Source organism: Oryzias latipes, chromosome 23 (assembly GCF_053564925.1).
Source record: "Oryzias latipes strain Hd-rR chromosome 23, Olatipes_Hd-rR_3.1".
NCBI lineage: Eukaryota > Metazoa > Chordata > Actinopteri > Beloniformes > Adrianichthyidae > Oryzias > Oryzias latipes.
Genome location: NC_136259.1, coordinates 1,865,197 through 1,891,127, shown reverse-complemented (window position 1 = coordinate 1,891,127; position 25,931 = coordinate 1,865,197). Strand labels below are relative to the sequence as shown.

Here is a 25,931-nt window from a genome sequence, read left to right as displayed (position 1 = left end):
TGGGTGTTTTGGGTTAGGCAAAAATGATGAGATTCGCAGCAAACTGCTTCCAACTGTGAGGACATGAACTAGATCCCACGTCCAGCGTGAATGCCGTATGCTAAAAGCGTGCTGAACGCGGGCGCTTGAATGCGCCTCACATGAGTTTAAGTAGCACAACATGGACTCTAAAGAACTTAAGAACAAAACAATTAAACACAAGAAGTTCAAATGAAACTTTAATCAAACCTGCGCCTGCCATCGGCAGAAACAGTTCTGAATATGTGAAACGTGGAGGTCGTCCAGAAAAACCACTGCAGGAAAAACAAACATCCATGTTTGTCACAGCTGCACTTTTCCTGACAATATGATCAACAAAAACAAACCAGAATCCTTTTATTTTAATAAATCACCTAAAAAAGTCACGCCTCATTTCATGATTCACTTCAAGGGCAACTTCAACCCCAACTTCCCTTCATCAGCAAACAACCAATGAAATGACAGAAAATGAAATCTTCTGCGGCTTCTGCTTCTAGTCACTGTCCCGCAGACAAATCATGTCCCTGAACATCCCTTCAGGGAAATGATGGGTTCAGCTCTGTCCGGTCTTTGCTGCTGCTGCTGTGGAAGCACGCCTCAACGGCCAGCTGGTCGTCTTCCTCGCCAGCAGCATCAGCAGCCTTCCAACCCAAATCTTCACACAGCGGACACTAAAGGTTTGCGTAATAGCGATCCCTGTTAGCATAATCTCTGTGAGCAAACTTGGCGTCCTTTTTACTGTGCGGGATCCGTCCGAAGGGGGCGTGGTCATTGAAACACGAGTCGAAGACGGAATCCACCAACTTCTCCGCCTCTTCCCGGGTGATCTTCCTCACAGCCAAGATGGAGCGCAGCGCGCGACCTCGAACGCACTCCTGTTGAAACAGGAAACCGTTGACTCAAAGCTGCACGCCAAACACCACATTTCACAGGATTTTAAAAATGATTCTTTTACTGTTATACATTCAAACTTCAGGGCTGAATTTATTTCCAATGACATAAAAATATTTTTTTTACTATTTTTACCCTTAAAGGTGATGCTAAATTAAATAGTCATGGATTAAATGGTATGTTGTGAATTAGCGATAAATGGTGTTGAGATGCAAACCCTAAAAGTTGGAAGAAGAAAACACAAGTTCACTCTGATTCATTTACTTAGGAACATTTCTGATCCACAGAAAAACTGTGCCTCGATTATTTTGCCCAATTCTTCTTCAATTCTTAGAATATGACAGTTCCTGTAGTCAATGTGAAGTTCAGATTTGCCCCCAGAGCTTCTTCTGGGAAAACTGTTAGCCTGCTGGAAAAACAAAAAAGCAGGAACTGCAACAAATTGTGACATAGAAGTCTGGTGTAGAGGATTTTTGTTTCCTTTAAATATCCAGAAATTATTCCCGTCTTTCCAGGGCTCTGTATGGTGGCCGAGAGGTGCAACACACATTTATATTTAAGATACAACAACAACAACTCCAAGTGCAAAAGTAAAGTCCAATTGGCTACGTTCACACTGCAGGCTGAAACGACCCAATTCCAATTTCTTTGCCCCCATGCGACCTGTATCTGATCTTTTCATGACAGTATGAACGACACGTATCCGATCTTTTCAAATGCGACCTCCGTCTGAACGGCCAGGCCACATGAATCCGACCCGTACATCATCAATACGCTACAAACGTCATGATTCTGCGTGGAAGTAGGCGGGAACGAGAACATAAACATCAACCATGGCGGACGATGCTGCTGAGACCAGTCAGTGGAAGGGAAGCGAGGTCACCCATTGGATTCATATTTGGGGTGACAGCTCTATTCAGGCCAAACTCCAGGGCTCTTATCACAACCGGGCGGTGTTTGTAAAGATTTCCAGCAAAATGGCCGAGCGTGGTGTTGAACCTTTCCCGTGATGACTTTTCTCCCTTTCCGACCGTGGTCAGAAGCGCGGGGGACCGAAGGCGGATCCTCCTCCAGGGTTCACTTCCCTGTTTAGACCCTCAGATTCTCCAGAGCGGGTTAATAAAGAGTCCATAGCATTTATTCTGGGGGAAACCTTCTTTTATTACCGTTCTCCTTCCTCCGTAACACACAACAGAAATGCGCCCCCAACACATTTCCGCTGCCCCCTCTCACTCCCTCCAGCGCTGCACGCGCTCTCTCCTCTCTCTTACACACACGCGCCCGCGGCCCCAGCACATACACATCCCCTTTCCACAACCGTGGGTACAGACGATCCCGGCTCCATTGCCTTCTTAAAATGAGAAGATTATTATTGTGCTGCTCCTTTGTGATAATAAATGTAATAATGCAAAAAGAGCAGATACATAAATATTCTTTACAAAGTGCAACATGAAGCCCTGAAGTACCTGTTGATGCTGCTTTAACCCAAAGTTTAACCTGAAAACTTCACTAACGAAGGAGCAGTCTCCACTGAGGTTAGCCGCTCGGATCTAAAGACAAAAAAAATAGAAGATTTTATGAATGTTCAATAAGTTCAACGTGATTACAATTTACAAAAAGGTTACCTCCGAACAGGCCAGATGTCTGTAGTTGTTGAACCAGTCCACGTGCGCCCGGCAGTGGTCAAAGGCGTGAATGAGCTCGTGTGCGACCACTCGGTTCATGTGTGACTGCTGATGGATGTTGTTCTGGCACAAAACAATCTGGAGAAGCAGAATTCCCGCTGAAGGTTGGATTTACCGGCACAGTGAGCGCCATAACCACCGGGGTCTACAGCCACTATACCTGAGAGGACGCCGCATCAAAGCCACCGCTAACCGTACCGTCGCAGTCCTCGCAGGAGAAATGCCGCTCTTTCAACACTTCACTGCAAACAGTAAGACGTCTATTCATTTCTGATAACACTGCTTTAAAAAGGATTGAAATAAATAAACCCGGATGCCGGCTACAGGTCTTTGATTACTGACAAAGTTTTGTTTACCACCATTACAAACAAACAAACAAAATAATAGAAAAACGTAAATACAAGCAGCAAAACGCACTAATAGTTTAACGCCAAAGATGTCGACAGCAACACCTAAATAACACGCTCCTCGAACTACCATAACTCTTCAACCGTTTATGCGATTGTTGCAACTCCAACAAATTCCAAAAACCTTGCATATCGGCAAAAAGCTGCTTACTCCAAAACCGTTGATTTGTGTTAATTTTGTAAACAATTCACTATTATTACTGTTGCATATCAGTGAAAAGCTGCTTTTCTCCACTTCAGAATCCACCGGGAATATGGTATTTGCGTAAACGGTTGTAGAGTTATGGGAGTGGAGACAATGTCAACACTAGCACTGGTTCTTTTTTTCCTAATCCTCCGTTTAGAGGGAGTGTTTATCTCCATTGTAACTGGTTACTCAGCATGAGAATTACAGCAAATACCCATGATGCAGTCTGTCACTTATTGGCCATAGTGTCAATACAATTAGGACAACCTGGTATTTTTGGAAAAATCTAGATAGAACTGGAAACTGCTCTGATATTACGATCAAATCCAAAAGGATTTTATGAAATAATGTTGCAAATTATGAAGTCTGAAATCAGCAAGTTTGAAGTCCAGTTCAATCAACTTTTGATGTTTTGTGAAAGTCTTCCCGGGGCATTTTATTCACGATTATTCCGCTTTTAGCCAAAGATGATATACCAGTGTCTTTTTCTAGACATAGTTTTTGCAGAGCGGCTGTAGCTTATTAGAAATTCACCTCTGAGTTGTGAGCGGGACCGGAGTAAGCCTCCCCTCATTTCCCATCATCCTTTTGTTTACACACTCTCCCGCTAGCTTACAGCCCCTCACACCCCCAAGCTAACATAACCAGTGCAAAAGAAATGGTGAAAAATATTGGAGCTATCCAGACATACAGTTTAGGTCCAGATTCCAGCTCAGACCAGGAAAACAAAGACGGGTAAGGCTGCACGATATGACTTTAATTATACTCCCAATCACTGAACATCTACGGTAAAAGAGCTCCATCCGACTGGTGAACAGCGTGAAGGCGTCTACCTGATTGGTCAAATGCATACATGGATTTATTTGATTCATTAAATGCTTCAAGCTAAAATAAGATTGTTTCAGCACATTTAAGGTAAACATTTATTGCAATTGTTGCCGTCTTTTGCAATTAACTGTGCAGGCCTAATCATGGATCTATTTGTCTGCGAGTGGATGCATCAGAATAGAGCGGAGCAGGAAGCTGGTGGCCCAGTAATTGCCCCTACTTCACAGCTAAGCTTTTTCAAACTGCATTTTTTCATCTGCCCCTGATTCACAACGATTTGGATAATGAAATACCCAGAAATGCCATTTTCAAGCTTAAATTTTCTACAAATATCTGACCTTCATCGTGAGAAAAATGCTCCAAAAACATGTTAAAGTTAAAAACACCAAAAATACGATTTTCATTGGAGTGCAAGGAATGTTTGCTGTAAACGCCAGACAAAACGCGCTGAAGCTTTAAAACTCACCAGCCGGAGCTCTTCATGGCCGTCAGGAGCAGTTTGGCGTAAGGACCTGTCAGAAACAGACAGACATCGCTCAACTTCAAAAGAAGCAAACCTCCGCGAGCCTTTCGCTCAAACTGGAGCAAACCATTCTGATCGAACCACGACCCGAACCCAGCACTCACTAGTTTCCATTGCGACGTGTAACATGAATTGACACTTGTGGTTAAATGCAAGCAGGCTGTCTTTGAGCAACGTTTTGCTGTGTTTTCCTTCATTTCTCTCCGGGAATAGATCGTATCCAAACTCCTCTTTTTGCTTAGTTTGGTCCATGATGTTTCATTAGCGCAGTCTGGGCATAAATCGTGTCTGAACTAGCTAGCAACAGAGGTCATTCTTGCTTTTAAGCTCACGTGGTACCATGAGGTCAAAGGTAACTACAATTTTTTACTAAGTCAACTTATATACGTCAATTTTTTTATTTACCGTTATTTTGCAACAATAAGCTAAAAAAAATTCCTCCGTTTAATTTACAATTCTAGGGTTTATTTGTCAAAGATCGTCTATTCAGAATGGTTTGGACAGTGCGTCACTCGAGGGGAAAACAGTAAGCATGCACATGACGCTAATCGGCAGTTTTTAGATTCCTGACTGCTAAAACATCGAAAATATTTGATTTAAGCGTGTTTTTTTCATCAGACATGTATGTTTTATAAATATCAATACTATCACTAACATTTTTTTCTATTTCGTTCTTAAGTTGCTGATGACAGCTGGGAGAAACCCGGGTTTGACGATCACCGAATTCATCGACCTGAACACAAACGATCTTTGACTACGTCTACGTCATCACGTACGGACGCAAAGCACTGTGGTACCACGCTGTCATGGCTGCGAATATAAACAGAAAACTGTAAGCATTGGCGCCTTTTTACGTTTTTGTTGAGCTGGGTTTTAAATGTTTAACATATAAATGTGAATAAAACATTATTCGAAGCTAAGTTTTCATTTGACTCTCTTAAATACGCATTTACCAGCCGGCTAGCTGCTAGTAACAAAAGCTAGACGGTGTGACTTGGGTTTTTTTGGTTCCTGCTGTCCGGACTTTTAACTAAGGTAACCTCTGTCATGTCCTAGGTGGTAAAATGTCCGGAGGAAACAAAGCTGCTGAGGTTCCGCTCCAGATGAGGCAGAACATAGACGAGCTTCACAGCTTCATGAGGGAGCTGGAGAGCTGGGAAGCAGACATCAAGAAAAAGGACAACGAGCTGAGGACAGGAGGAGTTCAGGAGGTCCAGGTAGGTCTCTGCAGGTGAAGAAGGGAGGCCCCTCCAAATGTTGGACTCTCATGGTGTTGGTGTCACAGAAAAAGCTCCCCCCTGTGCGCAACAAGGACCACAGAGCAAAGATGAAGAAGAAACAGAAGAGCAACAGCCACTCCAAGGCAGAGACGTCTGCAGAGGAGGCTTCCAGAATTAAAGCATACGACTATCGCTCCTGGGACAAGTTTGATGTGGTGAGCTGTGCTTTCAGAATGATGTTCTACCAAAAAGCTGCTGCTTCAAGTGGACGTTTCCTTGTTTCTGGCTTCAGGACAAAGCCCTCGCGGAAGTGGACAAAGACGGGGGTCCAGAGGAGTCCCACGAGTCCGACTCTGAGGACGCTGCGGTGGATCCGGAGACGGCGCTGACAGAGAAGGAAAAGGTCCGCCTCCTCGCCACATTCCTGAAACCCCTTCAGAGCGATATGGATCAGCACCGCCACAAACTGTCCTTTGTTTGGTTTATAAAAATGTTTTACTTTTGATCCAAACTGGTCTCCATGGAAACATTTGCGTTAAATTAATTTGTCCTCAATCAATTCTTCTGTGTTGATGCCATCAGTCAAAATGCCTGTTAGATAACTGAGTTTTGCTCCGTATTTTCAGGGCAACGCCTTTTTTAAGGAGGGGAAGTACGATGAGGCCATTGATTGCTACACCAGAGGGATGGATGCAGACCCATCCAATCCAGTGCTTCCCACAAACCGAGCCAGCGCCTTTTTCCGGCTCAAAAAGTAAGACGTGTTAGAAAAAAATGAAAGAGAATTCTACAAAAGCTTTTTCAAAACAGAATTTAGAAAATATTTACCTTCATAAATGGATGTAAAAAGTATTATTTAATAGTTTTCTTTGGGAAAAAAAATGACAAAAGCACTAAATAACCACAATGCACTGGTACAAAAGGATTTATGTTCTTTTGAAAATGAGTTGAAATGAGAAAATATTTGGTCAGTCTCTCTCTCTCTCTCTCTCACTCATTCACATTGACTCTCGCTCAGCTGAATGTCCAACATGGCTTTGACCTCCAGCCACCGCAAACTATAGCACTCTTTCCAAAAATATTGGTCTATTGTTATGGAGAGCAGGACAATCTAAAATAATTGACCCACGCGCCTTATTCTTTCCTCCTGCTTCCTGGTCAGATCAGCATGTGACGAATTCATGAAAGAAAAAATAACTTTTCAAAATGGCAGCTTTACTGTTGGTTTTATCTCCATAGCAACCATCTTATTTTTTGATCGCCCGGGGGTGATGAACAGATCGACGTTATCCTTCGAAGAATCTGTAAAAGTACATTTGTGGATTTCCTTGGCAACAGAGGTTTGTTTTGGTTAACCACGCCCACATTCCTGACACCACGCACCCTGCTGGTTCATCAGCGTGGTGATCAAAAACCACACACCGTCACAGCTCTAGCTCCAGCCAAAGATTGTTCAAATGAATTTTCACTATATTCTTGTAAAGAATATGCAAGAAACAGGGAAACTCCAGGCTGTGGGCCCTGTGGCCATCCCATAATTTCACAACTTCCTGTTGGATGTGTAAGACGTGTGTTTTGGTTTTATTGGTGGATTGTGATCCATCGCCTCCTAACTCCTAACATTGTTAAGAAGCTTTTTGGGAAAATGTTGAGTTTTAGATTTTTTTAAAAGTTAGCATGGCGAGCTAGCCAAAGTGGCGCCCGCGTTTTTCACACAAATATTGTGAAAGTGTAAAATACGGGTCCCTGGTTTAAGCTGAAAACAACGACATAACATATAATAGGAAGCTATTAGGAATGTGGGCGTGGTTTAGAAAAACCCTTGGTTGCCAAGGAAATCCAAAAATTTACTTTTTCAGATTCTTCCAAAAATGACACGGACCTGTTTGTCCCCCCCAGGCGACCAAAAAATCAAATGGTTGCTATGGAGATCAAACCACCAGAAAAGCTGGCATTTTGAAAAAGTGAGTGATGGGTTTGAAGCTGCCGCTCAGTCAGCAGGGGCGAGCAAAAAGGAGCAATGGGGGGCGGCGGGGGCCCCTGCTAGCCACAAATGATATTCATTATGAATGTCAGTTTCCTTGAAAACTCATCAAATGAATTCATCTCATGAATTTGTTCAAAAATGCGGAAAATGTTCTGGGATCTTCGTGAACCGATGGTTCTTTTCTAGAGGTGTAGAACCCAGACCCAGATCGGCCGGTTCTCCTCAGGATCAGGGGAACCAGCTTCATACCAGGAAGTTCTCATTCTGGCGACGCGGCGTCTCTCTGCAGGTTCGCCGTAGCCGAGTCCGACTGCAACCTGGCCATCGCTCTGGACGGCCGATACGTCAAAGCGTACTGCCGGAGGGGAGCGGCTCGCTTCGCCTTGAAGAAATATCAGCCGGCGCTTGAGGGTAGGGGGGCCGGCTCTGACTGAAGCATTTCTAATGTTGGGGCGTCTGCGTGACGGCGTGACTCTGTTTCCTAACAGATTACCAGGCGGCTTTGAAACTGGATCCCGGGAATGTGGAAGCCCAGAACGAAGTGAAAAAAATCCAAGAGGTGGGCGGTACTATTTGTGTTTTTATCCTCCTCCTCCTCCTCCTCCTCCTCCTCCTCACGCTCTACCTTCCTCAGGTCCTCGGGCAGCAGACGGGTGATGAACGGAGCGAGCGGCAGCAGGAGGCTCCTGTTGAAAACCGGGAGCACCAGACGCTCCTGGAGGAGCAGAGGAGGCAACAGGAGGCAGTTGTGCACAAAGACCGGGTGAGTCTCGCTGCTGGTGGGGAAAGAAAACCTGCTGGGATTTGTTGTCAGTTTTCTCAAACGTGGAATCTTTTGATCTTTAAAGGGGAACGCCTATTTTAAAGAGGGGAGGTATGAGGCGGCCGTGGAGTGCTACACCAAAGGAATGGAGGCCGACTGCATGAACGTCCTTCTCCCTGCAAACCGAGCCATGGCGTTCCTCAAACTGGAGCGGTGCGCCATCGTCTCCGTTGGAAAAATGTCCAAAAACGTTCCAAAAACCTCGTCTGCAGCGTTCTCTTTCCCGCGCACAGGTTCAAGGAGGCAGAGGAGGACTGCAGCAGAGCCATCTCCCTGGACAACACTTACTCCAAGGCCTTCGCTCGCCGCGGCACGGCCCGAGCGGCGCTACGGAAACCGCTGGAGGCCAAACAAGGTGATGGCGTGCTTGCAGTAGAAGACTCTGTCCAGCAGGTGGAGCTGCTCTGACGTGTCTGCTTCCTCCCAGACTTTGAACGGCTGCTGGAACTGGAACCAGGGAACAAGCAGGCGCTGAACGAACTCCAGAGGCTCCAGCGCGTACGTACCGACGTCCTGACGTGGAGCCGGAGAGCTTCAGAGACGCGTCCTTATCGGTTACAGCAGACTCTAGCTCAGTCAACAGAACGAGGAGGAAGCTCTTTGGTTAAATATCCAGACTAAGCTCCAAAAATAAAGATTTCTGCTGAATATCACTTTAAAAATAAAATTAAAAACAGCTTTATTTTTTTGTTTACCTTTTTTAAGATCAATAAAATTGACAGACATGACTATTATACACTATTGTTTCACATTGTAGAAATAAAACGTTGAATGTCTCTAATTTTTTTATTTAGATACAATTTCCATATATATATTTTTAAAATCTGTTTTAAATGGTTTAAAACTATTTACATCCCCCGAGGACATTTTTTTTTCCAATCAGACCTGGAAATAATAAATAAAAAATCAAATCAAACTTTATCTATATAGCAGAACACAAAGTGCTCCACATAAAAAAAAGGACAAAAATAAAAAAAACAAATACTGAAATTAAATAGACCCCTCCCAGGGGGCGGGGGGTTATGTGTGGGTATAGGGAGGGGTCTATTTAATGGAGCCAGTAAACAGACACACAGAACCGCTTTTCTCCTCCAGTTAAATTCAGCTGTGCCCGGACAAACCCCCAACATTCGTTACCGACCTCTGGCTCCATCCTTGAGGTCTGCAAACCAAAACCTTTGAAAAATTCTAAAATGCAGTCCATCTCGCCTTTATACTGTCCCTCCTCGTCTTTGGAGTTCCCTTCCTTTGTCACAGAATCACATCAACTCCTTTGAGTTTTTTATTTCACCTCAGTCTGCTAAGAAATTGAACTTGTATCTTCTTTCTTTTTAAGCGGGTCCTGTCCGTGTGGATTGTTTTAGTCTGGGTTTTTGGTTTGACTTTGTTGAGGTGTGCAGCAGAGGAAACCGCTGTGCCTGATGGGAAAATGAGTTTTAAGATGCTTCTTGTCCGCGAATGCCTCTGATATTTGTGTTTCTTTGTCAGGAGTTAGATTCCTGCGCTCTTCCTCAAGCAGACGAAGAATCCCAGAGGAGAACAGTGGAGCCAGTCGACAAACCGGAACATCTACGCTCAACTGTGAGTTTCGAATTTCTTATTTGCTTGTTATTTTCAGATGATTTTAACACAAAATAGGTTTAGTTTTACTTCAGGTCTGAACAACCCGCTATATATTTTTGTCCAGCAGGTGGCAGCACACACAAGTAATTGGACAGTGACAGAATTTTGTTAATTTAGCTGCTTACAAAGACATATTCAGGAAAAACAAAATCATGATTCAATTATTTAACCTTAAATGTAAAATGAGATCATCCTCATCCAAATTGGAGCAAAGTTTTAGGATTTGCAGCTAATTCATTTGTAGCCGCCTCTTTTTAAGAGTAATTTGACAAATGACTCAGAAAAGAGAACAAAAGCTGCGGAGGCTCCGCCCTCTTTATCCTGTCATCAATAGAGCAGTTTTAAAGTGCTGGAGTTGATTCCAGGTGTGGCGTTTGCATTTGGAAGTTGTTGCTGAGAACAAACAACATGCGTTAAAAGGAGGATGAAACAGACCGATGGCATAAATGTTGGGAGTCAACAGTTCGGCTCGTACTGAGAAAGGAAGAACCCAAAAAGGCCTGGGCGTCCACAAAAGACAACAAGGGTGGATGGTCGCAGGACCCTTTCCATGGTGAAGAAGAACCCGTTCACAGCGTCCGCTGAAGTGAGGAATGCTCTCCGAGTCCACCACATGAGAGGAAGGATGCACCACAAGCTAGAAACCAGCCTCAAAAACAGGAACGGACTCAACCACCTGAAGGAGCCAGACCAGGTGTGGAGCGGCTTTTGTGGACAGATGAGACGAAGATCAACCTGTACCAGAACGAATGGAAGAGGGACGTTTAGATGATCCAAAGCCCAACACGTGCTGTAAAACACGGTGGAGGCAGCGTGATGGCGTGGGCATGCATGGCGTCACTAGACAGAAGCAGCAACATGAATTCTGAAGTGTTAAGAGAAAAACCTTCTGCTCAGATGAAGCCAAATGCTGCAAAGCTGATTGGACGGCGCGACACTCCAGCCAAAAAAACATGCTGCAACTGTAGCCCAGGAGTTTCTGAACGGACGCGTCAATCGCCAGATCTGAACCCAACTGAACGTGACCTTCACTCGACCAAGACGACGCTTCAGACAGAGAGACCCACAAACAAACAACAACCAAAGACGTCTGCAGGCGACGCCTGGAAAAGCATCACAGGGGAGGAAGCTCCGCCTTCGGCGACGTTCCAGACTTCAGGCAGTCGTTGCCTGCAGAGGATTCTCAACAAAATATCCACAAGGAACCTTTTATTTCAAGTTGTTATTTTTTGTCTAATTACTTTAGAGCCCCGATAGAAGGAGCAATCGCACATAAATACCTCTAATTTCTCCAGAATCATGACGATTGTGTTCTGGGCCTGACTGTACTTGTCTGTTTCTGCTCACGCAAACTAGAACTTGAATTATAAATATATATTAAAGCATAAAATGAACATATCCTCCCATTCCTTTCTATCCTCTGACTCATTTGAAGATCTCTACTTGGACCTGATGTGCTTTAAAAAGGATATTCTAGCTCGGGGGGGGACAAACATTTTGAGTCGTGGACCACAAAGCTTTCTAAAATTTGACAGAAGAAGAGGAGATCAGTGGTGGTTTTTGGTAATCCACCTGAAAAGACGTCTTCAGCCTCTCATGACCACTGAGGGCATCACCGCGACTCTAACGGCGCATTAAGAAGGCGCCAGAGCTCCAAGCCTTCTGCCTGGTCGTGCAACGTCGCAGCAGCTGGTTGGGCCTCGTCCTCCGTCTTATCCTCTTACCGTCAGACGTCAGCCATTCGGTGGCATTTCATCCAGGGGCTGCAGGCCGGAAACGACCTCGAGGCAAAGCAGACGTCAGGCGCTGCACCTCATGGGGCTGCTGAGAAGGACGCTGAGCGTCTGGCACAAGACCGGAAAAATGGAAAACCCCTGTTTTTTTGGTTTTTTTGGTCGGCTCTGCGCACCGGGAAGGGGCACCCCCCCCCCTGCCAGAGCCTTGATGAAGATGAAGATGATGATGGCCTCAAAAGAGAAGGAAACATCATGGAACCTGGACGGAAACGTCCTTTAATTTGCATTGAAAACACAGTTGTACATTTTGAAAGAACATTTTGGAGTTTTTCTTTTAAAAATGGGGATTTTGTTCTCATTTGAGTCCCAGTTACACCGATGGGTCAATGTCCCTCAGATTATGAAAATGCTGCATTTGTGTGTTGTTGGAATAATCGGAAAAGTGACTGTCTGACTCGGATCCCTCCATTTGTCTGAGCTGCTCCAGAAAATAAAACACAAAAAGGGATTATCAGTATGATTTATTCCAGCTTGTTTGACTTAGTTTGCCCAGCCCTGCTCTAGCCTTTCCAGTGACGTCTCGTTTGTTTTTTGGGGAAGACAAAACAGAGTTTACGTGGTTCCTGAATGAATGTGCTGGTTCTCAGGAGATAAAACCAAACGTGATATTTAGCTAAACCCCATTAGAACAGATCATAAGAGCAGGAATGTGCAAGTTTTCTTTGTTCCATTATGTGTTAACAGAAGCAAAACCACCAAAAAAAAGACAAAAATGTGTATTTTCTGGAGCAAAAACGTTCCATAAATCAGAAATATCAAACATGGAAGTCTGTGGAAAGGATTTTTAGATCGTCTCCAGATACTTCTCAACAGGCTGAAGTGGGTTAAAAACGTAGTTTGAGCACAGAAAGATGTCAGAGGGAGAGCTCATGACTTATCGTGCAGGACTGGTGGTGCCCTGGATTGTAACGCAGTTCAGACACTAAACTCCAAAAGTGACCACACCCATCTACTAAAGCAAAAGCTCAACGCTTTATGAAAACTATTTATGAATCCATTGTGTTCTGGGGATAAAATATTGGATGGTTTATAAAAAATAAATCTAAACAAATGCTTCAACACAATGCATTGTGGTCTATATGCGCCAATCTAGTGAGCGTTGATGCACACTGCTTTCTTGCAGAGACTTCTGGGAAATGGATTTTGATGAGGACCAAATGAAAACTGTTATGCTGCGTTCACACCGGGCACACGTGCGTTCCTGAACGCGCCTTCAGCATACGTTCTTTCCCAACTCTATTCTGATACATGACAGTCCTGTTGTCATCGTTCCGGCCGGACACAAACCGCTAATGTGGCCTTTCCTCCATGACCCTTTTCTAAACGGTTGGTACTTCTGTGAATGAACAGGGACGCCATCCGGACGTCACTGCCAAATCGGAGTCCCTGATTGGTCAGAATTGAACTGGTTTCACTTTAAGCGCGTGCCTAGTGGCCACGTTTAGAACGTAGAGCCCAAAAACAGATGTAGGAACGTGAGTTTTGGTCGCAGGCGCCTGAAAAGCACGTTCACAAACTTTTCATGGAAAGTGTTGATTGAAGTCTGAGGTGAACGTAGCCAAAGGCCGCGTCGCACTACACACATTTAGCACCCTTTCAACGTAGGTAGAGTTGGTCTTTCGTAATAAATGTGTGAAAAATGTGAGTCATGCGTGTTTCTTGCGATCGTCATTCGTCGATGTGTGCAGTCGAGGGTTTCGATGACGGGTCTTTAGGTGAATTCGGTTTTAGCCGTTCAAAACTTTGAATGCACAATTATTGGGTCAATCTTGTGCAATTGTGCGTGATTTTAGCGAGATGCAAATCTAACTGACTTGTCGCGCTTCAACCACCGATGTATGACTTTCATATCACGTGTCACGTTCACATGACGTGATTGACGCACAGATCACTAAGGACTTTTGACTTTTGCGTAGATTAGCATGTTCGTTCGTTGCGTGTTTTATTCGTACGTCTTCCAGTGTTCATTCGTGATTCATCGGTGAAAATTTGACAACTTTTCTCCCTTTTTCCGCGTTTGTTCTCGTCTGACCAGTTTTTGTCCGTCCAGGATGTACGTAGTGTCTGTGGGGCGCTCCCTCTAAGATTGAAAGGATTTCCTTCAATCCGGATCAAATCCACGGAGCGATTTGGAGCAAATACTGCCTCTGGTTTTGGAAGCGGCCCTCTGTGACCGACCGTCTCAGACCGTTTGTCATTTACATTCAAATCATTTAGTTCCCTGAAATGTTTCCTGCTGTGTGGAAAGTATCTGAAAGTCGCTTTTTTGACAGATTTACCAGATTCAACCTTTCAACGTCTTCTTCATTTCCCAGAAACCTCTGAGGAGGATCACCATCGAGGAGGTGGGCGGAGTCTCTGCACAAACAGCAGCTGAGTCCAAGTCCTCCATCCAGGAAGTGGTGAAGGACTCTGGGGACGCGTCATCGCCGCTGTCCACTTCCCCCATCGCCAAGATGATCAAAATAGAGGAGATCCCAGACTCATCCACCGGCTCCTCCGCCCGGTTGGTGCAGCTTTGTCCCGCCTGAGCCTCTTCTGTTGTTCTGTGGTTTATTTCTTCAGTTTCCTCAGCAGATCGGACAGCAGACCACCGCAGGAGGACGCCGCTCCCCCTCCGCCAGCCTCCTCCTCCTCCATAGAGACAGACCTCCCTCCTCCACCTTCCAACTGCTTCCAGCTGGAGGCCGACCTCCGGAAGATGAGAAACCAGCCCCAAGCCGTTTACAGATATTTAACGGTGAGCGTCACGTGTTTCTCTACCGCCCACATGACCTGCAGCCTCACACGAAGCCTTTGAAGCCTTTGAAGCTTCAAGAAGCCGTTTAACTGAATCTCCTCACTGGCAGCAAATCCAGCCTGAAGCGTACCAGGAGATTTTCCAGACCTCCCTGGAACCGGACGTCCTCAACCAGATCCTGAAGACGCTGCACCAGTTCTTCATCCCGTAAGTAATGACCCCAGTCCTGGTGTGTCACTCATGTGTTGCTCCCACATTTTTTCCCAAGATCACGTGAAAATGTCACACATGAACCGTTGGGTCAAGCTGAACAAAACGCCATATTAGGAATGTGGGCGTGGTTGACAGGAAACCTCAGTTGCCAGGGAAACTTCAAAATGTACGTTTGCAGAGTCTCGTCTCGTCCGCCGTTTGTAGACTCGTCCGCCACCCCGATGTGACCAGAAAATGTAACGGTTGCCACGGAGATAAAAGCACCAGAAAAGCCGCCATTTTATTTGAAATGAATTTGTGGCGTGCAGCTCTGGGGAGAGGGAGGAGCCTGAAGCAGCCACTCAGCTATTGGGGGGGGGGGGGGGGGGGGGGGGGGGCAGCACCTGTGGCCCACACAACGCGTGCACGGCTTCAATTATTCTTCCATTTTATAAAGTTTGACGTTGCCATTAGCCCGTACCATGAAACTCCCACCTTCATGCTTTATTGTTGGTGGGGGTTTTGGTATGAAAGCCCGCATGCGCGTAATTTCCCCCAACGTGTCACATATGGGGGTCATGACCTTTGAAAAGTCAAGTGCGTTTCCAGTCGGATGTTTGAGGAGCAGCTGACGGCGGCGGAAGGATTGTCTTGGTTTGATCCCGCCTTTCAGCGCCGGCTCCTCTCTCTGCTATGGTGTCACGTTTGGGATTCACAATAAATACATACATTTTACATATATGTGGCAGCTGTCATGACTTCTTCTTTTAGTTTGTTTGATAAAACTTAAGCTTTATGCTGAATCCTCTTTTTATATAGCAATGGTTACATCACTGTCTGTCAATGACATTCAGCAGTTTGGACCTTTTTTAGTTATTTTTTTATTACTTTTTAGTTTGGATTCCAGATTTAGTTCAACTTCAGGCGTGTAACTTTCTGTGCCATTTTGATTTTTTTTATGTTTTTTTTTCTTATTTCAAACATCCTTTTTGGCGTTTGCCATGGACGTCTTGTGTGGGCACACGTGTTTCCCGTCATGTGGGTTCGGTTCCCGTTGTGCTGACTGACTGACTGACTGAAGCTTTTGGGCAGGAACGAGCCGCCGGCCGTCACACTGGACACCCTGAGCAGCCTGGCCAGCGTGAGACGCTTCGACATGGCGGTCATGTTCATGTCGACCTCCGAGAAGAAAGGTGAGGCCCTGCATAGAACCGCTTTCCCTCCCAGCACCTTCATCTCTCTGACCCTCCTCTTCCTCTGTTTAGTGATTCAAGAACTGTTCCACTTCCTGCTGCAGTCACAGCTGGACCAAACGTCTGTGGAGGCCGTGAAGAAGAAATACGGAGTGTGATGCTTGAATTCTGGACAGATTTGAATTTTGAAGCGTGAAAACATTGTTCAGAGGTAACCGTTACTTCATTCACTCACACATCAGTAAACGGCGGTTTGATGAACAGCGATCCTAATAGGAGAACATCCGCACGTTTTTTCAGAACTCCTGAGCTTATTTAGCAGATTTGATGGTGAATGTGAACTGAAAGCAGTTCTGCAGGCTGAAAAACCTGAGCTGGACTGTAAGTTTGTCGTTTGAAATGCAGTAAAACGTCCAGACATCCGTGTTTCATCTGCAGAAGTCAGACTAATAAAGTTGCTTTTTGTTTTCCACCTTTGAACTGATTTATTGCAGATTAGATCATTTGAATTTGATCAGTGAAAAAAAGAAACCAATACATCATCTCTTTGTTTCATTTCACGAGTTTTAACGCAAAGAAATCCAACAGAAAGGCCTTTAATCTGAAATCCTAACCAGAGTTTACCAGCAAATGAAAAAGTTAACATAACATGATTTTAATTCCTTTGTTTTTTTTGTAACAAACTGACCTAAAAGTATAAAAGCAACCATGATTTTATTTGACATTGTGGGATATAAAACAACCAGAAAGACAGAAAAATATGTTTTGGTTCAGAAGCTGTAGCATTAAACAGGACATTTTTAATATTTTGGAATTTGAAAATTTGAACAAATTATCTTTTCTATTATTGACACTTTGCTTTAAACACAATATACTAATAACTTAACCTTTATACTAAAAAAAAAAAAAATATATATATATATATATATATATATATATATATATATATATATATATATATATATATATATATATATATATATATATATATATATATATATTCGGGTGCGACTAAGTCTCTTTAAAGCGATGTCCCTTTTGAGTCTCTGGGTGGCCTGAAGGTCAGGATCTCTGTGAATGTGTGACCTGGGGAAAGAAAAATATTTGGTTTACATATGTTTTACTTCTTTGAACACTGCATATGAAAAAAATAAATGATAAATATATATATTTTTGAGAAGCATCCACACCCTACATTTTTAACATTCCTCTGCTTAAGTGACAGGTTTGTGGAATTTAAGGTCTAAAAAGGATTAAGATTTAAATAAATCCACATGATGAAAATTTCCTGGAAATTACGTTTTGTTACCTGACGCGTTGTCACGGTAACATGACAGACTGCTGAGTCAGCACCGACATAGACTGCAGCAGCAAAGAAAAGTGATATCTATGCTGATGATCACGATGTGTTGAATAAAGCATCAGTTCAGAAAGTTCTCCTCTTACCGCTTGTTTTTGTCCAGATGATAAAGATAAAGCTTGTTTGAAAGAAGCAGCGCAGTGATACAGAACATTTATGCAATGTGACCGGAACTACTTTTTTAGGTGTGCAATATCACTTTGCATTATCACTTTTTAATGTACACCCAGCAGCCAATCAGAATCGAGAATTCACTCGGACCGTGGTATGAATTTGGTTAAGAAACCCTAAAAGAAGTTCTATTGGAATCTCAAAAATACATATAAGTTGGAAGTGTTGCTTAAATTCCTAGCAACATTTGGAATGATATGCAATAAGTGCCCACTTTGCGCCACGTTAGCTAAAAACAAAATTTTTACTATTCCAAAGGAAAGTACATAATTTTTGAGATTAAAGGCCCGTACACACCGGGACGAATATTCGCCAGGCGTTATTCGCCAGCGTTTTTCGCCACGTTTTTTGTGTTCACACCCAGGCGATTTTCGCTGACGATGAGCCGAGCGAACATGCAATTTCATTCCCTGACATTAGATGGCGCTTAATGTAAACAGAAATACTCCTGTACACAAGGTGGCGCTGCGCAACTTTACGATTCTTAAAGTCGCTTTTCACTCAGAAGAAGAGAGCAAGTATTTACGCGCTTGTCAGAATAATACAAAGAAAACATGAATATTTCAAGCACCAGTAGCTCCAACTGGTACTTGGTTCGGGGATATTTAAGAATGTCCGTCATTATTTCTCCGCGGCAGTGTAGACGCTACTTGGCGTCTATCTTCTTCGCTGGTATGTTTGCTCAGCAAGGCAGTTTTGTGTTTGAGCGCCCCCAAGTTGTGTTTTACTGTAACTTCAGAAGCTCCAGACACGTGTGCAAAAGCGGCATTCTCATTGGTCGAATAGATTTCGACGTGACGCGTCGAAAAAAAAAAAAACGAACCCGAGGCGTTTTTTTTTTTTGACGCTTTGGCGCGTGGCGTTTTTTCGCGTCGGTGTGCACACTCACATTGGTGCCCTTTGTTTAGTCACGAGGCGTTAAACGTCGGCAAAAATCGCCGGCGAAATTCGTCCCGGTGTGAACAGGCCTTCAGAAATAAAAAAATTCTAAATCCTAAATAGGTTTATATGGTGGAAACGTAGTTGGAATGATATAAAATCACGCTCACTTAGCAGCATGCTAGCTAAAAGCAACGTTTGCTAACCGCAGGTTTTTTGCTTCCATTTTCACTGTTCAAATGGAAGGTTCGTGTTATATGAAGTCAAGACATCATAAGAATTCCAAAAGTCACATATGGTGAAAATATTCTTTCAATTTCTAACTAAATTTGAAAAGACACAATTGGCGCCCATTTAGTGGCCTGTTAGCAATAGGCAACGATTGCTAAAGGCCAGTTTCTTTTATACATTTTCAGTAATCCAATGGAAGGCCCGCATTATTTGTGGTTAACACATCATTGAAGAATCTCACTTGAATTCTCTAATAAATCGTGAAAATGTAGTTTAAATTTCAAACAAAATTTGGAGTGATATAAAGTCACGCAGCATGCTAGCTAAAAGCAACGTTTGCTAACAGCAGGTTTTTTGCTTCCATTTTCACTGTTCAAATAGAAGGTTTGTATTATTTGAGGTCAAGAAATCGTAGAAGAATTTCACTTGAATTTTCTAATAAATGGTGGAAATGTCGATTAAATTTAAAAGAAAATGTGGAATGATTTGAAATTAAGGCCCATTTTGTGCCGTGTTGGCCAAAAGCTCCAGGCTGGCTCTTGCTCACGTTTCCACTGGTCCAGTGGCAGGTCCGTGTTGTCCATGGTCTGGTCGTACGGAAGAGCTTCGGTCTCTTCCTCTATGTCTCTGAACTCGTTAAAAAAGGGAAGTTCCAGTGCTTCTGATGCGCTCGCTCTACATTCAGGGTCCAAAAGCAGCATTCTTTCCAGCACGCACACAGCTGCAATGGGAAAATAAACGTCCAAATCGGCATCATGGGGCAAAACCAATAAGTGGACAAATAGGAGTACGGTACCGTTAGAGCTAGCTTTGGAGAAAATGTAGTGCAAATCCTTTTTTGGCACTTTTGGTAAGCTTCTGATGTAGTTTTTAGCCTGTTGAAGGGCAGATGGTGCGGTTAAAGCATTAATAACATTTTTAGCGTCATAGCAAGACAAAGTTTTACAGTTAAACACAGATACCTTAACTAAGAAATAAGCCTCATTAAAAGATAAAACAATGCAAGTGTTGGGCTTCTTGTTTACTGATGCTACGTTCACATTAGGCTTGGAAATGCATGTTCATGCTACATAAACACACGTATATGTGTATTTTGGTCGTCTGCGCTCAAAACTCTTGCTTTAATGTTTCACTACGCAAGTTATTAAATCTGTTTTTGGGCTGTACATACAAAATTCACGGCCACTGAACGTGCGTGAAAAAATTAAACCAGTTGAACTTTGACCAATCAGGGACTCTGATTTGGTAGTTTTGTATGGGTAGCGTCTTTTTAAAAACACAGAAGTAGCAACCGTTTTAAAATTGACCATCAAGCAGAAATTAATAATTGCGGTTTTTCGTAACCAAGACTTCCATATATCTGAATAAAGCTGTGAAAAAAAAAAAGATTCACAAGGTTTGCTTTGAACATTTCGCATCAAGCCTTTACTAACTGCTGGTACATACGCTAGCATTGAGTAGCAACAGTCCAGTGTGAACACTGTATGGTAGAAGCGTGTTCAAGGGCACGCATTCAGCGCGTTGTTGAACACGCATCACATACATGCTGTGTACGCAGCATCAGAGAGGAAGATCCTGCCTAAATCAGATGTCATCTCATTCTAGCCTGAAAGTCTGTAGCATTTATGTAAAACTGTGTTTCATGAATTGAAAAAGTATTTAAATTTTTCTTACGTCTTGGCTTTGCAGTTTGACAACAAAGTCAGGGCTCGGCGTTCCAGTGATTTTCATGATTTCTCTCAGCTGATCCAGGTCTGACAGCAGTTACAGTTAAGAATCAACTGCTTCGTGTCTAAATACAAGGCCCAGAATTCTTCAGTGATAATTTGTCCGCAACCCAAAACCCAACTTCTCTGGACATCCGACTGTTAAGGATACGATCACTCCCTTTGAATAGCGGCTTTCCCAGCAGCATCTCTGCCATGATGCAGCCGGCAGACCAGATGTCCACTGCAACACCGGACAATAAAGTTTTTCTTTCAAGAAAAACCCATCCCACATCCCACAGCATTCCCACAATGAGCACACGTCTTTTACCGGTTTGTGTGTAGTGCATCCAGTTCAGGATAACCTCCGGCGCTCTGTACCAGCGTGTCACCACGTAGCCGGTCATTTCTGCGTCAGCCTGCCTCGCCAGACCAAAGTCGAGAATCTAAAGCAGATCGAAAAGACAGCATGAATGCAGAAACAACAGGAAAGCTTTTCAATTGAAAAACAATTGTGTTTGTGTGCGCTCTACCTTCAATTCACAGTCTGGGTTTATGGCTAAATTTCCAGGTTTGAGATCCTGTGGAAGGAGGGAAGTGTAAGAACAGTCAACTTAAAAGAATAGTGGACTTCCCTACGCACACAAAAACCCACCGTCAATTTCTATTAGGTTTAGGTACTAATATAAAATGATGCAAGGAAAAAGTGAGCTTCAGAGAGGCTGGTATAGCGAACAACAGCTAACGTTCATCAATGACCAAAAAAAACAGTCCTGCTCCTACTTGGTGCCAATAAGCATCAGTTTGTTCAGTTCTAGTTCTGATTAATTGTTCTAACATTTCATTTTTCCTTCAGTTTATTTGCATGCTAGCTTTGACTCCGCCCATCCACCTATGGACCATTGAGCTGTCACAGCTGCCTGCACTTTCTCTTTATCATCTCTTCATGTTCAGAGCCCTCTCTGTAGCCTCAGTGTCGGCTCGTCTTGTTTTCTCCTGACGTTTAATCCTGTCTCTGTGAACTTTTGAGTTTGTTTTTTTATAATATAATGGGTTTTCCCATCGTATGAGGCAGGATTTTTGCCAAGGACCACCATTTTTGAGGTGAGTGCATTATGGTTTGGGGCTGTACTGCACACTACCTTGTTCTAATTAAAAAACAACTTTATACCACGATGTTTCTACTTTTAAAGGTTTTATGGTGCTTCGAGTGGGATTGGAAGTTTTTTTTTTCCAAACATGGTGTAAACTACGGAGTATAAAGAGTTCAGTTTTGGTCTTCTCTGACCTTCCAATCACCCAAATTGAAACCAACTAAATTCTGTTTTTAGAATAAAATATCACATTTTTAAAATGTTTCTACAAATCATTCAAGATTTAAAAACTGTAGATTGATAAACTAGTACGCTAGCTTTTCAGTTAGGCCAGTTTTTCAGCTTCTTGGTAATTGCCATGAGATGGATGGAATGTCTCCAAACATCCAGGATAAATTAGCCTGACAGTTATTAAAACATTGGCAATAGAGGATTTGACAGTCATGAGTCAGTTCCGGCTAGCACTTCGGAAAGATTTGTATTGTCCAATGGGAGTAAACGTGCACTGACTTTTTGGTTTAACTTGATGAACTGACATAGCCTCAAGGAGGCTTGCTTTTTTGGTCAAAAAAAACTACATAAACAAGAGTTTACCTGTTTCTACATAGGCTTTCTGAAGCTGACAGAAGACTTTGGTGTACTAAAGGCACAGTTTTATATATTTTATATTAAAATATTAAATACATTTTAAACAGTGCATTCAATATTTATTTAGTTCACTTTACAAAATGTGTCAACATCTATGGTTTAATATTTTTTTTAATGGTGTAGGATGCATGTTTTAATACCAACATGTGTTGAATTTAATGTTTGACCTTCAGAGATACATTTCCTGAGAAAAAACACAGCCTTTATTGTCCAGGCCATCTTCTAACACAAAAACCAGACCTCCTGTCTTGAGATAAAGGCTCAAACCACACACAGACACAACAAAGCTGCCTGTGTGGGAATCGACAAGAATAGCATTAAGTGTGAAAGAAGAAAAAAGCCTCACTGCCCCCCCCAAAACCTTCAAGTCTGGCAGGTCAGAGTTCACGCACCCTGTGGACGATCCCTGCAGAGTGGATGTACTGTGAAGAGACACGAACGGCATCAGCTCACACAAAGCCCCCCTCCTCACTTTCAGCAGTATTTCCTGTTTTCAATCTCACCTTCAGGCCCTTCAGGATTTGGTAAACAAGGAACTGAACTCTGTCCTCCGTCAGCTTTTCCATCTTCATTAGCTTACCGAGGTCGGTGCCCATAAAAGGCATCACCAAGTAACTGCAGAGGGAGGAGAAAAAGAGGAGTGGTAAACACCACCTAATGCAAGGCGAGTGTGGGGAAAGGCAGGAACTCACAAGTCCCGAAACCGATCCAGAGAGATCTCCGCCGTGAAAACGTCCAGGAGCCCGATGACCTGGGAGGAGCCAGCGAGGAAATCAACAACGGTGGCAAAGAAGGAACCACGCCTTACAAATCTAAAGAACCTCACGTTTTCATGCCTCATGTGTTTGAGGAGCCGCAGCTCTCTGTAGGCTCTTTTGGCAAAAAGTTTGGACTGGAAGGGCCGGTGTAGCTTCTTGATGGCCACCTGTGCTCCTGTGCGGCGGTCCCATGCAGAACTGACAAATACAGAAACAGAACTCATGTAACTTAAAAAACAACAATACATCTTTCACATCCAAAACAGTATTTAATATAAAATAAAAAAATCAACATACTTTTCAGTTGTTTTCTGCTTCAGATCAAATAATTGGGTTTGTGACACGATTGCAAAGACCAAACACAGCTAGTACACTTTGTTTTCTTAACTTTTCTGCGTTCGATAACACCTGTTTTAATGAGGCCTGTGATTTTCTGGGCTGTGAAATCAAGAATTCAGTCACGCAAATTGAATCCAACTAAGTTTCTGTTTATTGGACAACATTTCACACTTAGAAAACAGTTTCTACAAATCTTTCAAGATCTGAATACTGTAATCTGAAATAAACTTGTGAACTAGTTTTTCAGTTAACATAGTAACTTTTGATTTAAATTCCTGTTAATTCATCACAAAAACCAGACCCAAAGTGGTATTTTGATCCAGACACATTTAGAGAATTTCTCTAAAAACCTCCGTTCTGAGCACCAGCCCCCCCCATCCACAAAAACGAGTGGGTCCTCACATTAGATAAGTGAAGAACAGCCCCTTCCAGGAAGAGTCACTGCTTCCAGCTCCGCCCCCAGGCTAACAGACACACCCATTTTCTCAGTTATCAGCTAATCGCTTTCATTTTCTGTAGACAATATGAACATCCATCTGTGCAGAAGTTCGGATGTTTGTTTTCGTGGGAGAAACACAGAGGATGACGTCATGAAATGGGCGGCACCCACAAGGAGAGAAAGGCGGAGCCTCGGAGATCGAGTCCTCGGGTAGGAAAACTCTCGCAAAAATAACTCGTATTTCAGTATTCAGTTACTCTGAAAAAGCTTGAGAAAAGCAGGATATAGGGCCCCTTAAACTAGTTTTTCACTTAAGCTAGTAAGCAAGTTTTTGGTTAAGCTAATAGGCTACCTTTTCCCACTTACGCTAGTAAAGTATTTTTTCAGTTAAAATAGTAAGCTAGTTATTTATTTATTTATTTTTTTGTTAAACTAGTGAGTCAGTATTTTGGTTAAGCTAATAAGCTCATTTTTCAGTTAAACTACTAAGAATTTTTTTTTTAAATAAGCTAGTAACCTTGTTTCCGTTTTTTTTTTAATAAGTTGGTGAGCTAGTTTTTCAATCCGGCTTCCTAACATAGATTTTCAGTAAAACTAGTAAGCTTATTTCAGATCTATGAAAGCCTTTAAATTAAAAAAATTAAAGGCTTTTTAGTTATTTAGTTATTTTAGTTATTTGACAACAAATATTTGGGTTTGTGACAGGACTGCAGAAGGAAGAACAGACCAAAGTTCTTCAATGAGCTCTCTAGGATGTCTAGCTCTGGGAAATCACAGACTCAGATCACGCAGAATCTAAAGCTGTTGAGTCTTTAGAACTGTGACAACAATCACCGTCCCTGAAAGACGGGGCATCACAAAAACGCTAAAACAGAATGAAAGACGGCCAGTCCCAGGGAGGGGGCAGAGGTTAACTCCACCCCCTAAAAGGAACAAAGTCCTGGATGACAAAAAAGAATTATTTTGATTTTTAAAAATGCAAAAAGTTTCAAAAGAATTTAGCTTTACAATTTACACAAATGCCAAATTTAAATATTAGAAAATCAATAATTACAAAGACCGTGGAAAACAACAGCTAACGTTCATCAATATTTCAATATTTTTAGATTTGTTTTAAAAAAATAACCATGGTTAGCGTAAAAAAAAACTCCTTAAAATAATTGGTTTTTACATTAAATAACTTAAATGGAAAATATTTCTGCTTTTCTTTTTTCAGTTAAATATTGTGTAGACAACATTACAATCAAGTGTTTTCTAGTTTGAAAGGGTTGTAAATGTCTGTCCTCCAGTCCTGAACAATGAGACTGGGGGGGTGGATTTCTTCATGGACCCCAACAGAAACACAATAAAGTCAGGGGCCACTGAGGGGCCAGCTGTGCACAAACAAACACTGCTTTAGTTTGTCTGTTAAAAAGTTGAAGTGCTCATTTAGATACTGTAACAAAATCAACATATTAGTAGACTTAAACACAAAAAGACTAACTGTGTAATAATGTCTGTGACCGTTTTCCAGTTTAGATGTTCTAATGTTGCAGCAACAGTCCAAAGTGAACTCACCACACGGTCCCATAAGCTCCGGTTCCGATCTGCTTCAAGTCCCGGTACCTCTCCGGAACCTCCCATACGGTTCTGTTGACTTCCTGCCGGTAGAACCCGCTCCTGGACCGCGCGGCGATGGCCATTCCCCGCCGACTAACAGCAGCGCACAGCGGGCAGCGCAGCCGCGAGTTCTGCGCAGCCGAGAGCTCCTGCAGGCGCAGCCGGAGGAGCTGCGCGCGCGCTTCGTCACGGCTCCGTCTGGGTGTGTCCTCGCTCGGTGTGTGTGTGTGTGTGGAGGGGGACATCTGCCCGTCCAAACTCATGGACGTCACAGAGGTGCTTTATAACTGTTAAAATCACATTGACCATGTTGAACTATACTACAACTTGTTTAAATATACATTTTTATGTTTGGCACTTAATTTTGATTTTTCAAAACTGACAGAGTAGGTTAGTGTGTCATCTTTATTTTTGACTTGTCCAACAGCTAGGCAAACAGATGAGAGCTGAAGGCCTCTTGTGTTGGACATATTTTACTTTAACAATAGGGGTTATGAATTTTCTGACAAACCAAAGGTATGTCTGAATTTTTGGGATTTAAGGGGGGGGTGTAGGAGGGTGATTATAGAATTGGGGGGGGGAGGGGGGGTTAAA

The 25,931-nt window shown here is 43.0% G+C and overlaps 3 protein-coding genes across 7 annotated transcripts; 1 reads left to right on the top strand and 2 right to left on the bottom strand.

Moving 5' to 3' along the window:
- Nucleotides 1-205: 205 nt before the first annotated feature.
- Nucleotides 206-4,791, bottom strand: atp23 (ATP23 metallopeptidase and ATP synthase assembly factor homolog). The gene is made up of 6 exons (XM_004082848.5): nt 4,644-4,791; nt 4,483-4,528; nt 2,755-2,836; nt 2,535-2,672; nt 2,376-2,459; nt 206-893 (listed from the first exon to the last, which is right to left on the bottom strand). Exons 1-6 carry the CDS (start codon nt 4,789-4,791, stop codon nt 690-692), a joined length of 702 nt encoding a protein of 233 aa, XP_004082896.1. The 3' UTR covers nt 206-689.
- A 442-nt stretch (nt 4,792-5,233) lies between these two features.
- Nucleotides 5,234-16,585, top strand: rpap3 (RNA polymerase II associated protein 3). 3 transcript variants are annotated; one of them, XM_020714034.2, is made up of 17 exons: nt 5,234-5,371; nt 5,596-5,756; nt 5,825-5,974; nt 6,052-6,162; nt 6,386-6,513; nt 8,036-8,157; nt 8,235-8,305; nt 8,381-8,509; nt 8,595-8,722; nt 8,803-8,924; nt 8,997-9,067; nt 10,058-10,150; nt 14,304-14,494; nt 14,566-14,728; nt 14,838-14,935; nt 16,013-16,113; nt 16,186-16,585. In XM_020714034.2, exons 2-17 carry the CDS (start codon nt 5,604-5,606, stop codon nt 16,269-16,271), a joined length of 1,917 nt encoding a protein of 638 aa, XP_020569693.1. In that variant the 5' UTR covers nt 5,234-5,371; nt 5,596-5,603; the 3' UTR covers nt 16,272-16,585. The 3 variants fall into 3 exon arrangements, with proteins under 3 accessions (XP_020569693.1, XP_020569692.1, XP_011489155.1); XM_020714033.2 differs by having other exon boundaries at nt 14,563-14,728; XM_011490853.4 differs by having other exon boundaries at nt 14,554-14,728.
- A 223-nt stretch (nt 16,586-16,808) lies between these two features.
- mapk12b (mitogen-activated protein kinase 12b) lies at nt 16,809-25,531 on the bottom strand. Of its 3 annotated transcripts, XM_004082846.5 has the most exons (12): nt 25,296-25,531; nt 23,029-23,158; nt 22,895-22,953; nt 22,706-22,817; nt 22,595-22,624; nt 20,994-21,041; nt 20,792-20,906; nt 20,633-20,704; nt 20,429-20,508; nt 19,551-19,629; nt 19,302-19,475; nt 16,809-17,199 (listed from the first exon to the last, which is right to left on the bottom strand). In XM_004082846.5, the coding sequence occupies exons 1-12, from the start codon at nt 25,418-25,420 to the stop codon at nt 17,135-17,137; spliced, it is 1,089 nt and encodes a 362-aa protein (XP_004082894.3). In that variant the 5' UTR covers nt 25,421-25,531; the 3' UTR covers nt 16,809-17,134. The 3 variants fall into 3 exon arrangements, with proteins under 3 accessions (XP_004082894.3, XP_078797879.1, XP_011489153.3); XM_078941753.1 differs by having other exon boundaries at nt 17,117-17,199; nt 20,633-20,906; nt 25,296-25,524; XM_011490851.4 differs by lacking the exons at nt 19,302-19,475; nt 19,551-19,629 and having other exon boundaries at nt 17,117-17,199; nt 25,296-25,524.
- Nucleotides 25,532-25,931: the final 400 nt, after the last annotated feature.